The 17,351-nt window shown below is 44.5% G+C and overlaps 2 protein-coding genes across 3 annotated transcripts in view; one reads left to right on the plus strand and one right to left on the minus strand.

Moving 5' to 3' along the window:
- Nucleotides 1-4,679, plus strand: part of LOC143934237 (putative glutamate receptor) — a 92,631-nt gene extending 87,952 nt beyond the window's left edge. Inside the window, exon 12 of the mRNA XM_077457677.1 lies at nt 1,982-4,679. Within this exon, the coding sequence (XP_077313803.1) occupies nt 1,982-2,023 (42 nt within the window). The 3' untranslated portion in view covers nt 2,024-4,679. The remainder of the gene's footprint in view (nt 1-1,981) is intronic.
- Nucleotides 4,680-7,724: 3,045 nt separating this feature from the next.
- Nucleotides 7,725-17,351, minus strand: part of PANK4 (pantothenate kinase 4 (inactive)) — a 112,902-nt gene continuing 103,275 nt past the window's right edge. Inside the window, exons 18-19 of one of the 2 annotated variants that reach the window (XM_077457678.1) lie at nt 9,353-9,421; nt 7,725-8,114 (exon numbers count right to left, since the gene is read on the minus strand). In XM_077457678.1, the coding sequence (XP_077313804.1) occupies nt 7,901-8,114; nt 9,353-9,421 (283 nt within the window). In that variant the 3' untranslated portion in view covers nt 7,725-7,900. Of the gene's footprint in view, nt 8,115-9,352; nt 9,422-17,351 lie in introns of those variants that run through there. The other variant, XR_013263231.1, reaches the window with a different exon arrangement.

Genomic DNA, 17,351 nt, shown 5'->3' on the forward strand with positions numbered 1-17,351 from the left:
GGCATGCACCTGTTTTTCAAAACCATTAAATAATGGGTTTAGTTCTTCTTTAAAGATGCCAATGGCTAATTCAGCCGGCCAACGCCCCGTCTTCCAAATCTAAAATGAGTTTCCTTAAGGAATGCCTTGTACAGAAGCAGTACATACAACAAGCTTTGTTGAAGTAAGTTTTTAACTCCAGTTTGAGGATGTTAAAGTGGAAGTTTAGGCAAAAACAAACTGCCACATTCTAGGACTAATCTATCTAGCCGTATCAAGCAAAAATTGCTGTACTTACCTGTTCTGCAACCGATCCAGTCTGGTCTCCAGCGGTGGGTTGCTGTGTGCAGGAGAGAACCGACAACGACTGGGACCTGTGATATTTTCCAGAATGCTGTAGCGGGGAGGTGGAGGGTGGTGCAGAGGGAACTTCCATGCTGATCCAAAACAAAGTGGGAGCAGGCACCTGTCAAAACCAGTTACACCCACCCCAAAAAAGTGCCAATTGTAAAGCTGGCCATACACCTATAGATTATCTGCAGATTTGCTATGGTTTGATGGAAAAAGTGGGAGATTCCTCCATTCACACAGCTTAGTGAACATGGAGGAATCTGTTGCAATTTTTCCATCTAACCATAGAAAATCTGCAGATAATCTATAAGTGTATGGCCAGCTTTACCCTCATGGGTGAAGTTCTGCTTTAAACACAGATCAGGGGTGTTGGCTTGTAGTTTAAATCTGAATTCTAGCTTTCATTTCACTTTATAAAGTTTGTTTGGGCCAGACAAAAACTATTTCCATTATATAGCTAGGTTACTGCTGTGTGTATTGAAATGTACAGTAGTACCCCGTTTCCCCGAAAATAAGACCTAGCTTGATTGTCAATGATGGCTGCAATATAAGCCCTACCCCCGAAATAAGCCATACCCTGTTTCCCCGAAAATAAGCCCTACCCTGAAAATAAGATCTACACGGGCTTTAACTAGGGCTTATTTGGGGGGTAGGGCTTATATTGCAGCCATCACCGACAATCATGCTAGGTCTTATTTTCAGGGAAACAGGGTAGCATTAAATACATAAAGTGACACCACCTGTGATTAGCCAAGCTGGAGAGGTGAGCGGATGAAGTCACAAGTTCCACCTCAGCCAGAGAAATCCCGTTATTCATTGATAAAGATACAAGGATTCTCCTGAATAGCAGAGAAGCACTTGGGCTCACTGTTTTGAATGCCAACAGGAAGCCACCCACACAGCCGTCAGAACACATACTTAATGTATACTGCTTACTTCTACACATTAAAGTAAAACTGGACCCAGTTTTGTGTAATAACACGTTCCTTTGCTGCAGTGAACAGTGTTAAATACCCATACAGAATGCAAATGGTGACTACAACAGGCTCTTAATAAGCAACCGATGTCATACAACAGTAAAATTTCGTTTTTTTGGAACATTCGTTCTATTTTCTAATGGTTTAGTGGGGGTCAAAGTGAATTTTCTTGATTATAGTTGAAAATAATTGTCTAAGGAGCAGAAGGAATTTATTTCATCTAATGAAACCTAATTACTACAACTGAATTTCCATTCTAATAAACAGGCTTGGAAAAAAAAAAATTGTTCAGGGCTTTCAAACAAAAGTTGATTCAATGATGACAAGAAAGACTGTTTCCGATGAACAAACTTTCCGAATTTTCATATAAATGACAATCCTGAGTATGATCAGCTCAAAGGGGTCCGTTTATCTTTTTCAGAAAACTGCCATATAGGTAGGGGCAACTCTAGATAAAACACAAAAGCATCTTGGGGCGCCCCTTAACGGCATGGGCAGTTTTGGGTAAAGGTGAGCAAACCCTTTAACTCATAGCTAAACTTTTACCCTTTGCAGATTAAGGAGATGCCCTTACTTACATTCGTTGTGTGTAAATCTCTGTAGCCCAGCACAATGTTTATGTTTCATCTACAGTAAATACAATGTTTATATCACGATAATATCTGGTTCAACAGAAATCCCCTACTTCGAACAGCTGTGATGAAGTGAAGGCATAGACCCGTGAAGCTCAGACCACTTACCTTGGTGTATACATGAAGATTACAAGCATTTAAACGATTTGTTTACATTTTCAAAGTATAAAAGAGGAAAAATGTAATTGTAACAAATGTTCTGCCTTTGTATCACAGTTTTAGACATCAAACAACCATCAGCCTCACTAATTTACTATAGGTGTTGTGAGTGATCCACTAGCCAGTTTACATTACAGAGCCCAGTATTGGCATGGATCTGGATAAACCAGAGCAGTATTAGTGACCATCAGTGATAAGGTTTTGACTACAAAAAGGGACTGATTTACTTATCTTTGTTTGTGAGGCCAGCAGCGAGCTATTCCTGCTAGAATTTCCTGGCAGTTTAATGGCAAGCACACAGCTTTGTTTATTAATAGAGCACCTGACCACATTCATGTGGTTTTGTTCATTAAGTAAACCATTTGCTCAAAATGTCATGGCCATCAATTTATCAAATTTTTTGTGAAAGTGTTTGTGTTTTTTTTTTTTTTTTTTTTAACAACAATATTATATGCATCTGTACGTAGCAGAAAAACTCATTACTAAAATTTTTTTTTAAGTACAAAATAAAATCAATGCAGGAAGAGCTTGCTGCCGCTTCTTAGGGTAGCCAGTCAGCAGATCTTTGCAGGAAACTCTTTGAACTGCATTCGCTCAGGACAATCACTGCCAGCGTAAGGCTGGCCATACATTATACAATTTTCTTCTATAGATTTCCTTTAGATTTACCAAAACCATATAATATGAGGTCAAATCTGAACACTTTCAGTTTGTGTGCAATCAGGCAGGCCCTTGTACTACACAGTTGAAGGTAAATCTAAAGGAAAATGAGTAAGAAAATTGTATGGTGTATGGCCAGCCTTGGTTCACACCAGTGCAGGCCATGTGGACTACATTTGCTTGGGCACAGCATCTCATACATTTTAATGGGCTGCTGTGCATAATCTATGGCCTACCCCAACTTCCTGCAGGAAAAAGGTGTATGCACCTTTGTAAAAACAAAGCCACAGGTCAGGCACTGATGTTGGACATGAAGGAACTTGACTGGCCTGCACCTCAACCTGATAGAACCCTTTTGGGAAGAATTAGAATGGAGACCTCGAGCTAGGCTTTCTTGTCCAGCATCAGTGCCTGAACTCACAAATGCGCTTCTGGAAGAATGATCAAGTATTCCCATAGACACACTAATAAACCTTGTGGACAGCCTTCCCAGAAGAGTTGAAGCTGCGACGGGGGGCCCCCCCAACTCAAATCTTGAACCCTACAGATTAATACCATTAAAGTTCATGTGTGTGTAAAGGCAGGCGTCCTAATACGTTTGGTAATATAGTGTATATTCATATGACCAGCCTAAATGAAACATGTCAGTAATGTCACACTTTCAGCTGAGAACATATTTCAGAATTTTTTTTTTAAGTTGAAAATTTAAAACATTGGTTTAATAAAACCGGTTTGTAGAATAAAGATTTTATATGAAGAATTACTAAATATTCAGTACAACTGCCTCCATGACAGTGGTTTTTCACAACACACTCGCATTTCTGAAGACAAACAGTACACTGGAATCTTGGATTACAAGCATATACTGTTCAAGGAGAATACTTGTAATCCAAAGCACTCGCATATCAAAGTGAGTTTCCCATTGAAGTCAGCGGAAACTAAGATAATTTGTGCCACATTGACTTCTATTGCATGCAATAACGCATATGGGTCGGGAGGGGCGACAGAGAAACTCGGAGACCGGAGTATTTGAACGGCTCCAAACTGCTCCGAGTGTCACTGCCACCCCTGGTCAAATGCAGTACTGCAGAGGCTTGATTCCTGCTCATTTTGCGAGACAACGCTCGCGAACTGAGTCAGGATTAAAAAAAAAAAAAAATTAAAAAAATAATAGATCGTATCGCGAAACGCTTATTAACCGCATTACTCGCAATCCGAGGTTCCACTGTATAGTGGTAGCTTCACCCCAGTATCCCTCAAATTTAAAACACCATACAGGACATTTTAAACGAACAGGGGAGTAAATTAGTTATCTGACTTGATGCAGCTGTGTGTGGAATTTGAGCTTCAGCTATATTTTATAGCAAGGAAATTTATGTTTGTAAGGTTACGAAGATCTATACAAAACATTCCATGTAACATGCAAAATCTTGACAGCTGGGATTAATGAGCTGCATAAATTCCCTGTTAATTGTTGAATTGATACAGATGCTCATGATTTCACCTACATTGTAACACAACAGTACAATGGATTTGCCTATTCCTAATAAGATTACTTTCCCGTCTCAGATTTTAGAACACACTGGTAAATACAGGGATTAGCAAAAGTCGTGCAGTCCTGTTTACAGATGTCAGGTGTTTTGTCTACAAATTAAATATTTCATACAGTATGCAAGACAAAGGCAGCTACTAATGTTAAAGCTAAAGATTTTGTATTGTTTTATTCTATCCAGACAATTATGTGAAATTGGCCTGTGATTCTGTTTAAAAACTGTGCTGTGTGTTTTTAAAATCAATGAATAAATGTTAACAAATGTAACAAAAGCCCATGTGCTCATTTATGAGGTTTGTATGGCAAAAAAAAAATAGGTTTTCTAACCTGTATTAATGGATGTGCTAATAAACATGGACTACAACAAAATCAGAGTGCTTTATCTTTTCTAAACTGTAACCACTTGCCACTTAAACCCCCCTCTTGCCCAGACCAATTTTCAGCTTTCGGTGCGCTCACATTTTGAATGGCAATTACTCAGTCATGCAACACTGTACCCAAATTAATTTTTTGTCCTTTCCCCCCCCCCCCCCCCACAAATAGAGCTTTCTTTTGGTGGTATTTGATCACCTCTGGGGTTTTTATTTTTTGCGCTATAGATTAAAAAAGAACGAAAATTATGAAGAAAAAAAAAAAAACCACATTTTTGTTTCTGTGATAAAATTTTGCAAATTATTAATTTTTCTTCATAAATTTTGGCCACAATTTATACTGCTACATGTCTTTGGTAAAAATAACCCAAATTAGTGGATATTATTATTAGAGAGTCCACAAGCTCTGGTGCGAATCATAAAAAATTGATCACACCTGATGTACTGGTGGCTGATCTCAATTCTTGCAACCCGAACAAACCAGGAAAGTACAAATATCCCCCAAATAACCCCCTTTTTTTTTAAAGTAGACATTCCAAGGTATTTAGTAAGAGGCATGGTGAGCTTTTTGATGTCATTTTTTCCCACAATTCTTTGCATAATTAAGATTTTATATTTTATTTTCATTTTTTCCACAAAATTGTCATTGTAATAGGTTATTTCTCTCACGTGGCCTGTGTATACCACAAATAATGACCCAAAATAAGTTCTGCTATTCCTCCTGAGTATTACGATACCACAAGTGTGGGACTTTTCCACAGCCTGGCCACAGAGAGGCCCAACATGCAGGGAGCGCCATCACGTGTTCTAGGAGCATAAATTACACATCTAATTTGTTGACTACCTATTACACTTTTGAAGGCCCTGGAGCACCAGGACAATGATACGTGGTACTGATGACATGTGACACTGATAACAGATGGCACGTGACACTGATATGGCACCGATGACAGATGGCAGTGGGGGCAGATGGGCACTTTATTTTCATTTCATTTTTTTATACTAACCGCTGCATCTCTGCAGCGCTTCATCTCTCCCCCCTCACACGCTGTTTGTGTGAGGAGGGAAAACCGGCGATGAGAGACTATCTCATATGTTTACATATGAGATCATCTCTCATTGGGAACGCCGATCACGCTGTAAACCGCCGCTGTGATTGGCCGTTTACAGCGATCTGTGACTGGCTGCATCCGGGGGAAACGACCAGCACAGAACTTCCCCGATGCGCGCCCGCGGCGGGGAAGTTAAGGGAGGACGTCCAGGGACGGCCTCCTGGCAGATAGCATCCGCGCTGCAGCCATCTTTTGGCTATAGTGCGGGCACGAAGTGGTTAATAACAGTGCGAAAGAAAAATGACAAGCCCTTTATCACATTGGCAATGCCCAAGATCAGATTGCATCTCTGATCTTCCTCAAGTAAAAAAAAAACATTACACACTTATTCTGGTAGCCAAGACAAAGAACTGAACGCATAAAGCCAACCAAACATGGATCAAAATTTGACCAGTTCAGCAGGGACCAGCTGAATCTAGATCCATGTACGGGCACCCTAGTTGTACACAAGTTGAACTATCGATCGACTTGTGTACAACCAGGCTGTTGGGTTTTTTCCAAACAATTAGCGCCACTGGCTATCGCCTGCAACACTAATCACCGTATTCTGCCATCAGGGAGGGCTCCACACTGGCAGAACACAATAGCGCTACAGGAGGGATTCTCCCATCCGCACTGATTGCGTTGATTGGGGTGAACTGAGCAACTGGTGGAAGGAAAGAAAATTGCATAATCTATGGCCTACCCCAACTTCCAAATTAAATCATTCAGGGCCTGTGTTGGCAGACTTTGGGCTTGTGTCAATGGCATCAATGTAATACACTTGTAAAATCATTCAGAATTGACAGGTGCACTTGATTTGTACCAAATAAAACACTTCTTGCCATATAAAAAAATATTTAGATAAGCAAATAAAGCTAAGTTAATTTAACTTTCCTGGAAGTATTCTCAAGTCCGGTTAGGGGTGAGATTTCAGTACCATAAGCGGTATTCCAGAGCCAGACTCGGGATCCCATTGCAGGATCCATGTAGGGGTTTACTTACCTTGTCCCCTGGATCCAGCAATGTCTCATCTCCCCGCTGTGATTAGCGAGCCGCCATGTCTCGCTCAATCTGTCACAGTGCCGAGCTCCGTTCCCTGCAGGCGTTGCGACGCACAGGGACGGAGTTCGGCACCAAATTCAAAAAGTAAAAAGCACAGTATAGCTACAGTATATTGTAATCTTACAGATTACAGTACTGTATCAAATAATTACACATCCCCTTTTGTCCCTGGTGGTTTGTCCAGTGTCCTGCATGCAGTTTTAGATTATAAATACTATTCTTTATGCCAGGAGATTGTCCATAGCAACCAAAAAATGTCCGTTTACATCAAAAGTGCCTTTAGACCAGCTAGAAAACAGCGATACTAGATTAGAATCACTTGCAGAATTGAGCGATAATAACTTGTGGGGAAATGCATCCTCAAACACAAAAGTAATGACAGCGGCAATTCTGCAACTCAGCACATTTCTGTGTTTTTGATTTGATTACATTATTGAATAGTTTTTATTGTTAAAATAAATTATATATACACACATATATATATATATATATATATATATATATATATATATATATATATATATATATATATATATATATATATATATATATATATACACACACACATACATACATACATATATACACACACACACACACATTTTATGATTTCCTATTTCGAATTTGATCATACCTGGGATGTCCATTACTCGTTTGGACGGATTTAAGTGAATTATTTCTAAAAATGTCAGGCCTACAATATAAAACACCACATTTCCATGCAAAATAATGGTACCACTTTCAGCACCTAAAATCTTAAATAATCATACCACCAGGGAGGGTAACCAACATATATGGATACTGCAAAGTTTGGCCTAGGCATCCAAGTAGTAATGAACTCTGGTCATGAAAGGTTTAAAAAAATAGATACAACAAGAAGCAAAACGTAATATATAATTTAAATTTATTTATATCGATGCATATTGTCCGTTTTCAGTTCAGCACAAAAGCACAATATAAATACAGCAATTGTTACCCCCATCCCTGTAATAAAAATACATTCTTTACAACGGAAGAATAAAACAAGTGCTGAGGAATGGAGAGCAGTGGTGCACTAGTGGTCTCACTTGGGTGGAGCCTCATATTTGAAAACAACGCTAAAGATTTTGCCCCCCAGTCTTTCTGCCAGCCAGGAGTTTTTGATGACAGCCAGCTTCAGACTCTCACACTGAAGCACAGCATAGTAGTTGGTGTGGATCGCTCGGCCCATGCCTTCGATAATGACCAGGTCTGTGTTTCTCTCCTTCACCAGCATGGCCAGGCCTTTGTCTAAGCGGCTGTAAGCAGAAATGAATGCAGTTTGAAAAAAAGGATAATACCAAGATCAATAGAGTTTTGTATTTTTTTTTAACCTGGATTACAAGCTGTGATGGAGTTAAAATACAAAGGAGCACGTAGAAGGTTGCACCGTGTAAATCATGAGAACTACAAAAAGGATAAACTTGGCCAATCATTAAAAAAAAAGTCATGATAAAAGGTCAAGTTACAAGGTCAACTCACCGATGACTCAAATTTGTTTCAACACCGTTGAGATAAAAATCATCCAGTGACTTTTCATCCCTTTGGAACTCTTACAGTTTGCCCAATCATTTAAGAGACACTGCCAACAGGCTGAGCTTGGAACTTGTAGAGATCTCAAGAAGCAGCCATCAGGTGACTCAACCTGACGTCATTTGGCCAAAACGAAAATATTCGTTTTTGGTGGATTGGTCATCTAGTTGTGCACATGCACCCTAGATTAACTGGTTCAGTCCTAAAAAATATAAAAACTGATACTTTGGGGAGGATTTACTAAAACTGGTGCAGCTGTGCATAGTAACCAACTTCACCTTGTTCAATTAAGCTTTGGACAACAAAACCTGTAAGCCGTTTGGTTACTATGCACAGCTGAATGTGATGCTGTGTGCACCAGTTTCAGTAAATCCCCCCACTTTGTGTCAGTATCTTATCTGGACATAATTAGACAAATTTGGGGATCATGCCTCATTAAGACACTGATGCAAAAGGGTTGATTTACTAAAACTGGAGCATTCAAAGTCTGGTGTAGATCTGCAAAAAAGCTTCCAGATTTGTTTTGTTCACCAAAGCTTAAAGCCAGGTACACATTTTTTTTTCGTTCACTTGGGTTGAACGAAAAAAAAAAACCCCATCAGCTCTGGTCAGAGCTGTTGTACTAACAATGCGACATTCGTATATCGATCTCCCCCACTGAGCTGTTGCATTCTGACAGGGGGGATGCCATTGACTGAGAGCCCTGGTCGGGTGTTGGTCAGCTGCTGGTTTTCCAGTATGCTTGGCTGGGATCTGCCAGACAAGGTGACATACACATGGGCTGAATGTCGGCCATTTTTATTTTTTTTAACCGGCCGATGTCTTGACAGTCAGCCTGTGAACGGAGCTTTACTGAACAAGCTGAAGTTAGAAGTGGATTGGCTACCATGCACAGCTGTACCAGATTTTGCACTCTCCATTTTTATTAACGCAACACCAAAAAAAAAAGTCCATCAGAGCTCACCTAAGATCAAGGCAAGGAGAACTGGAACCTGTCTGTACCAGAATTAATCTCTCACTCTGTAGAGCAGACCTGAAAAAAAATCAAAACAAAAAAACTTTAGTTTATGCAATAGAATGCAGATTATTTTTTTTAATCGAAAACAAACAATAGATTCCAATATCTGTTAGCTGTAAAACAGGCCAAATCTAGGACTTCTGCCTATTCTTTTGAAAGGAAGTCAGACAGAAATGTAGAGGCCACCATTGCTTACTTGTTTCAAAGTGAATCTGTGGGGAAGCTTTGGATATTCAATTTTTTAGATTCCTAACAAAAAGTTGATAAAAACGAGCCCTCACTGGGGGCGTGGCCTGAGGTGCAATGGAGTAGGACGTTTGCAGTAGGAGCTCCGCTCGTCCACACTCCTGCAACCTCCATCCTGCAGCATCCTGCCTCGCTATTGTGCTTGGACGTCCCTGCCTTCTCCCTCGCAGCACACCTGGAGCCATCCGCCCGTTCGGACGCCGCACGGAGCCGTTCCGGTAGGATTTCCCCACTCGGGGACTGCCTCTAGGAAAGTCCGCGGCTTCGGCCTAGGCGCCGGAGCGGCGGCCATCTTGCTATACCCGGCGGTGGCTCTCTCGGGCCTCCCCAGTCCTCTACACTACCCCAGAATCGCCCCGCGGCACCCACGGCTGCCGGATCGCCCTCGGCCGCGGGTGTGGGGCCTATCTTTCTGGCTGTGACCGGTGGGACAGTCCGCGGCTTCGGCCTGGTCCCTCTGCCGGCGGCCATCTTGCTACACCCGAGGCGGCCTCTACAGACCTTTATGACTGCCTGCGATCTTGTATCCTTCTGCTGTGGCTGCCAGGTTGCTTTTTACCACCTGTGAAGTCCCCCTTTACCTTACTGCGACCGGTGGGACAGCCTGCGGGACCGGCCTGGGCCTAGGAGCAGTGGCCATCTTGCTATACCCACTGCGGTCCTGTGATCTGTGACCCCCTGTCCCCGGTTCTTTCCAGTTGTAGCCGCTGATCTTTTCGGGCACGGTCCATACCTTTACTTGCTGCACTGTACAGTTATTGTGGGCGGGGAGATTTAAGAGGCTGGCCTAATACACAGCGGCCATTTTGGAACGCCTCTGACCCCTTCCGGACCATGTCCCCACCTAAAAAGTCTGCCGAGGCTGCTGACAAGCTCGCGAGGTACCGCCGCCAAGAGGAGGAACACCGGGTCAAAGATGGCACTGGCACTCCCTCTGCCGCGGACCATTCTGCGTCAGCGACTAACCAAGTCCTCGAGGCTATCGCCCTATGCCAGAGCACGCTCACCTCCAAAATTGAGGAGGTCAAAATTGATGTGTCCCTCATCCGGCAAGACCTCTCCACCCTCCGGGAACGCGTGGCGGAGACAGAAACCCGCATAAGTAGAGTTGAAGACATCGTGCACCCCCTGCAACACACCACTGACGAGGTGCGCCGCCAGCTGCAACAGCTTAGCGCAAAACAGGATGACATGGAAAACCGCCTTCGGAGATGTAATCTCCGCTTTATTGGCCTCCCTGAGACAGCTGAAGGCAACGATCCGGTGGGTTTCCTTGAAAACCTCCTTACCTCCACCTTCGGCAGAGAGGCGTTTTCGGTGATGTTCGCGGTGGAGAGAGCTCATCGCGTTCCGGCCCGCCCTCCTCCCCAGGGAGCCCCACCGCGCACCTTGATAGCGAAATTTCTTAATTTTCGGGACCGCGACAAAATCCTCCGCCTGACCAGAGAAAGGGGTAATATCCCCCATACCAATACGCATGTGGCAGTATTTCCAGACTTCTCCAGCGAGGTACAACAGCGGCGCTCCAGGTTTCAGTATGTTAAACGTCGCCTTCGGGTTCTACACCTCAAATACGCAATGTTGTATCCTGCGAAGCTTCGCGTGGAACACGAGGGCCGAACCCACTTTTTTGAGGACCCTGCGCTGGCGTCCACCTGGATTGACCAGAGGGAACACCGAGACTGAACATGCTACCCTACCTGGGCCCCCACGACTTTCTGCTTGAGCCGTTGATGGGCACAATACCACTTAGGGCCCTTTGCGGAAGCAGGGGGCTAACCCGGAAATTCCTTTCCCACTAGTTCTGGCTCTCACGGCATGATTACCGACCTGCGATCCCTGCCTCCTTTATACCTGTGGAGCGCCTGGGGAGGACCGTAGGCTAAACGACGTCCACACCTTTCCTACTATACTTTAAGCAATCATCCCTATGGCGGGCGGAGCTGCCCCCTGCTCAGCCATGATGGTGTTACACCTTTTTGGCTCCTACTCCCCGAGCACCCTTCAGAGAAGAAGTCGCCCCCCTAGGCTTTTTTGGATTTCTGTGTACTTCTTCCTCCCCTGTTTGACTCTTTTTTTCCCCCCTTTGTTTTTTTCTTTGTTGCCATGGGTATCTATGCCCCGCTGCTATCAAGTTCCATGCCTACAATGGGTCCTACGCATTGGATGTCCCCTGTTGGTACCCGGTTATGGGGTTTGATGTCCAAGCCGTGTTGGGGTGGCGCTGGACTGGGTGGGGGAGGGAATGTTGTGGTTTCTATTTTTCTTACACCACTATGTTTGCAAATGTTTGTTTATGCTGAAGGTACTATGTTAAAGTTATACATGCACTATTGGTATTGGCTGCTATTGTGTTTTATGCTGTCTGATATAGCCGTGACTGCTCTGCTGACTCTAGTACACCTCTGGTTTATTGTATGCGCCCTGCACCCGCCATGAGCTCTCTAAAGTTCCTTACGTGGAATGTCAGAGGCATGCGGAATAAGATAAAACGCACCGCCGCCCTGGCATTCCTTAAGTCCCAGCGTGCTGACATAATCGCGCTTGTTGAGACCCATGTTACTGGCCATCTCCAATCCTCTCTCAAAAAGCCATGGATAGGTTGGGCATACCATGCCACCCACACCTCATACTCCAGGGGGGTTTCGGTCCTAATTGCTAAAAGGGTGCCGTTTGACCTAGTGCTGCTCCAGACGGATCGGCAGGGCAGATATGTGTTTGTACACGCCACCATTAACAGTTCCCCTATTTTGCTACTAGCCTGCTATGTCCCCCCTCCCTATAATACAGTTGTAATTAAGGAGGGCCTTGCATTTATGGCACAATACCCCTCAGTGCCGGCAGTGTGGATGGGGGACTATAATATGACCCTCACTCCCGCTCTGGACCGAATGGGCACACCGGACTCCCCTGCTGACCCGCCGGCCTATACCAGACTACATCGTTTATTGACCGAATTTGCCCTTGTGGATACTTGGCGTTACAGGTATCCGCATGCTAAAGCATATTCGTGCTTCTCCGCTAGCCATAACACGATGTCCCGGATCGACTTTATCCTCATTTCACAGACCTTGACACCCACACTGGTAGATGTGGGCTTCGCTCCGAGAATCCTCTCGGACCACGCCCCCTACTGGATCACGATGCGGCTCCTGAAGGCCTCTCCCCCTCCTGCTTGGCGGCTTAACCCATTTTGGTTGACCGCCCTGCGGGAACAAGAAGACATCCCTACGGAGTTCCAACACTATTTTACGGTTAACGAGGACTCCGCTACGCATGACATAGTGTGGGAGACATTTAAGCTTTATGCCCGATCCCTGCTCACCACGCGTATTAATAGACTTAAGCGGTCGTCAAACCTCCTTATCCAACAGGCGACAGATCACCTACAAAGACTAGAGGAGGTGTTTCATCGAGACCCCTCGCACGACACGGCAAATAATCTTAAGGTTCAGTTACGGCAGGTCTCCCAACTGCATACGGAGAAGGCCAAGCAGCGCATCTTTTTCTGTAGGCAAAGGATATTTGAGTACAGAGAAAGATCGGGCAAACTACTTGTTTACCTTGCCCACTTAGATTCCCGTCCCCCAGTTGTGGTATCACTGAAAGACATCCAGGGGAATGATATTACTGATCCACAACAAGTGGCGGAGGAATTTGCGAGATTCTATCGCGCACTCTACGCCACCCGGGTCACTCACACCCCCAAGACACCAGAGACTACTTAGCGAGAATTACGTTTCCCAAACTGACAGATGCCCAACGTGAGCTCTTAGAGGCCCCCATTACTGAGGAGGATATTTCCGGGGCTATCTCCTCTCTGGCCACCTCTAAAGCACCAGGTCTGGACGGCCTACCGCTTGAATTCTATGTCACCTACTCTGAAATTTTGACCCCTAAACTCCATGACCTCTATGAATCGATATTTGACACGGGAATCCTACCCCCCTCTATGAGAGAAGCTCAAATAGTAGTAATTCCCAAGCCCGGGAAGGACCCAAACTATCCAGAATCATATAGACCCATCTCCCTACTACAGGTCGACATCAAAATATTGGCTAAGATTCTTGCCTCCCGTCTTAACCAGGTCATCCTTTCACTGATCCACCCGGACCAGACTGGCTTTATGCCTGGGAAAAACACTGCCATGAATATCCAGGGATCCCATGATGAAGTCGGCTCGCGGGTCGTGGTAGCTCTAGACGCTGCCAAGGCCTTCGACTCCCTGGAGTGGAACTACCTGTGGGAGTGCCTCTCGGGATTTGGATTTGGCCCCAACTTTATTCGATGGGTCCAACTTCTGTATCAATCCCCAAGGGCCAAGGTGTTCGTGAATGGCTGGCTCTCTGACCAGTTCCCGCTGGCGAGGGGGACCCGACAAGGCTGCCCCCTCTCTCCCATGCTATATGCTTTGGCTGTGGAACCACTTGCTATTATGGTTCGCGCAGACCCCAGAATCCGTGGCCTTAAGATAGGGAATCTGGGAGGAGAAGATCGGGATGTATAACGACGATACACTCCTCTACCTAGCCGATTCGGGTCCCTCCCTTCTTGCAGCCCTTCACACCATGGACTGTATTGGTAGTCACTCGGGTCTGAGTATCAACTGGTCCAAATCCCAGATCCTCCCACTTGATCATTTCCCCCCTGTACCCACTTCCCCTCCTCTGCACCTCCCTAGAGTCTCTGTGATCAAGTATTTAGGAGTGCAGGTCACTAGATCGCTGACAGACTACGTGCCTCTAAACATTGAACCCCTGTATACCCTGATCAAGAACAAGACACAGACCTGGGCCAGACTACCTCTAGGTGTTATGGGATGCATCAGTCTGGTCAAAATGATACTTCTACCTAAGATACTTTATTTGGTGTGGCATGCACCCCTATACATACCACAAAAGTTTTTCAAAACAATTGAATCAATTCTTAATTCATTCGTATGGGGTCACAGCAGACACAAATTGTCTTGGAAAATTCAGAAGAATCCGGTGACATTGGGAGGGGCTGCTCTTCCAGATTTCCAGGATTATTATCTTGCCTCCCAATTGTCCCACTTTTATCATTTTGACAAGAGCGAGCTACCAAGATACCAGACACTACTTTGCCAACACCCGGGCGACCCAGCCCATACCCCACTCCAGTCGGTCCTTCGGGCCCCATTGTCTGGACGTTCCCCCCATCACAAAGTAGACATGCTGACACATCACCGGAGGATCTGGCGGATGGACCTGAAAAAAATTGGGACCCCGCAGGTTCACTCCTATACACCTCTCTGGTTTAACACTCAGTTGCCCGAACTGTTGTCCGTTCCGGACCCTACGGTCTGGATACGGTATGGGATCTTATACGTGCACCAAACTATGACTAACACTGGGCTCAAATCATTTCAAACGCTAAAGGAAGACTTCTCACTCCCTAACCATCTCCTCTTCAGGTACTTACAGCTCCGACATGCTTTACAGACTCAATTCGCCGGCTCCAACCCAACCCTGACAGTCCCTCCTATAGTTGACATAATCAAAGGTGATGAGCCAACCAAGTTGATTTCCACCCTCTACTCCATCATCCGTCTCCCTGGCACCGCGACATTGGCTTATGCTGCTAAGACCAGATGGGAGGTGGATGTTGGAATAATTGAGGATGAGGAGTGGGATGAAGTCTTGGGGGATGTGAAGAGAGTTTCCCCCAAGCTGTCGGACCGCCTTACGCAGTTGTACATCATACATAGGACATACTTGACTCCCCAGAGGATAGCACGGTTCAAACCAACGTATAATCCAGGATGCCGCCTATGTGACCACACCCCAGGCTCCTTTTATCACCTCATATGGTCCTGTCCAGTTATCCAAACGTACTGGATACAGGTGATTCGCTTTCTCCATGATCAGATGGGCTCTCCTGCTAGCCTTGACCCGAAGATGTGCCTGCTTGGTCTGTTGCCAGAGTTAGACGCTGACAAACCCCTTCGCACCTTTTTACATGAAACGCTGTTCCTAGCGAGAAAAGCGATTGCTCGTGGCTGGATGCAGGCCCTCCCCCCCACTGTCCAGTGCTGGAAGAAGGAGGTTAACAATACCCTTCCATATAAGAAATTGATTTATGCACATAGAGGATGTCCACTTAAATATGAGCAGATCTGGGGTAGATGGCTGGAAGATGGGGAGACATGTACCTGATTTGCTGCTATACTGATCCCTTACCCCCCCCTCCCCCCTCTGCCTCTCCTTTTCTGTGTTTCTTCCACCCCTTGGGCCTCCTCTTATTATCTCCCCCCCCCCCCCTTAGTTTTTTGTTATTTTTGTATTAATTTTCTCTTTTTTTTTCTGTTTTCCCCTCCTCCCCCGGCTGATACACAGTGGCTTTGGCATGACTTTACCAATGATGAATGTCTATTCTTATACAGCACAGCTAATCCAATGTACCCATGTATGCAATACTGCCTTGGCCATGTTGGCCCATGTTACCTTTTGTACCGTTGGCATGTTTGCCATGTCTGCTTATTTACACTGTTTTCTGCTCCTTTCAATAAAGTTTGTTTTTCGATTAAAAAAAAAACGAGCCCTCACTGACCGCTGTGACAATTACTCCTCAAAGTTCACAGCAGAGTCTTCAAGTTCTCTAAGCAGCTCTCCTTACCCTACTGGGGCATCTGATCTGTGTTTACATTAGAAATTAAATTTGATCTTCACCTTCTTTAATGTCCCTTTAAATAATTTGTTTAGGCCAAGCTGGCCCAAATGAGCCATTTACTGCACTACCGGGTGTGCCTGTTGGGTGCTCTGTATTGTAGCTTTAGCTACATACAGTGCTGGTGTTCCACTCCAGAACCAAAACAAAATTGGGCTGAGTGCCGCTGAGCCATTAACAGGAAGCTTTGTATGCTATGAATGACTAGTGGCTAAGTAGTTAGCATTTCACCTATCAGCCCTAGGGTCATCGGTTTGAGTCCAAACCATGGCACTACCTGCATGTAGTTTACATGTTCTCTCTGTGCCTGTGTGGGTTTCTTCCCACACTCTAAAAACATGCTGATATGTTAATTGGCTCTTGGCTAAACTGGCCCTAGTAAGTATATAAATGTGAGTTAGAGACCTTTGATTGTAAGCTCCTTGAGGGCAGAGACTGATGTGAATGTACAATTGAGGTGTAAAAGTGCTGTGTAAATTGACGGCCCTATAGAAGTACCTGTAATAAATAAATACAAAGCTTCCTCCAGGTGGCTGAGGTGGAAGGGTGAGCAGATTACATCACAATCTCAACCTCAGCCAGAGAAAGCTTTGTATACATTCAAAAAAAAAAAAAAAAAGGATTCCAGTGAATGGCTTAGTAGCACTTAGCCTGACCATTTTGTTCAAGTTACATAGTAGACAAGGTTGAAAAAAGTCCATCCTATGTGTGTGATTATATGTCAGTATTATATTGCATATCTCTGTATGTTGTGGTCATTCAGGTGCTTATCTAATATTTTTTTTTTTAAAACTATCAATGCCCCCTGCTGAGACCACTGCCTTTTGGAAGGGAATTCCACATCCTTACCGCTCTTACAGTAAAGAACCCGCTATGCAGTTAAAGGTTAAACATAATTTCTTCTAATTTTAATAAGTGGCCCCGAGTCTTGTTAAACTTCCTTCTACGAAAAAGTTTTATCCCCATTATGGGGATACTAGTATGGCATTTGTAAATTGAAATCATATCCCCT

The sequence above is a fragment of the Lithobates pipiens genome, unplaced genomic scaffold (assembly GCF_037356315.1).
Source record: "Lithobates pipiens isolate NorthernLeopardFrog02 unplaced genomic scaffold, aLitPip1_a1.2 Scaffold_27, whole genome shotgun sequence".
NCBI classification, from domain to species: domain Eukaryota; kingdom Metazoa; phylum Chordata; class Amphibia; order Anura; family Ranidae; genus Lithobates; species Lithobates pipiens.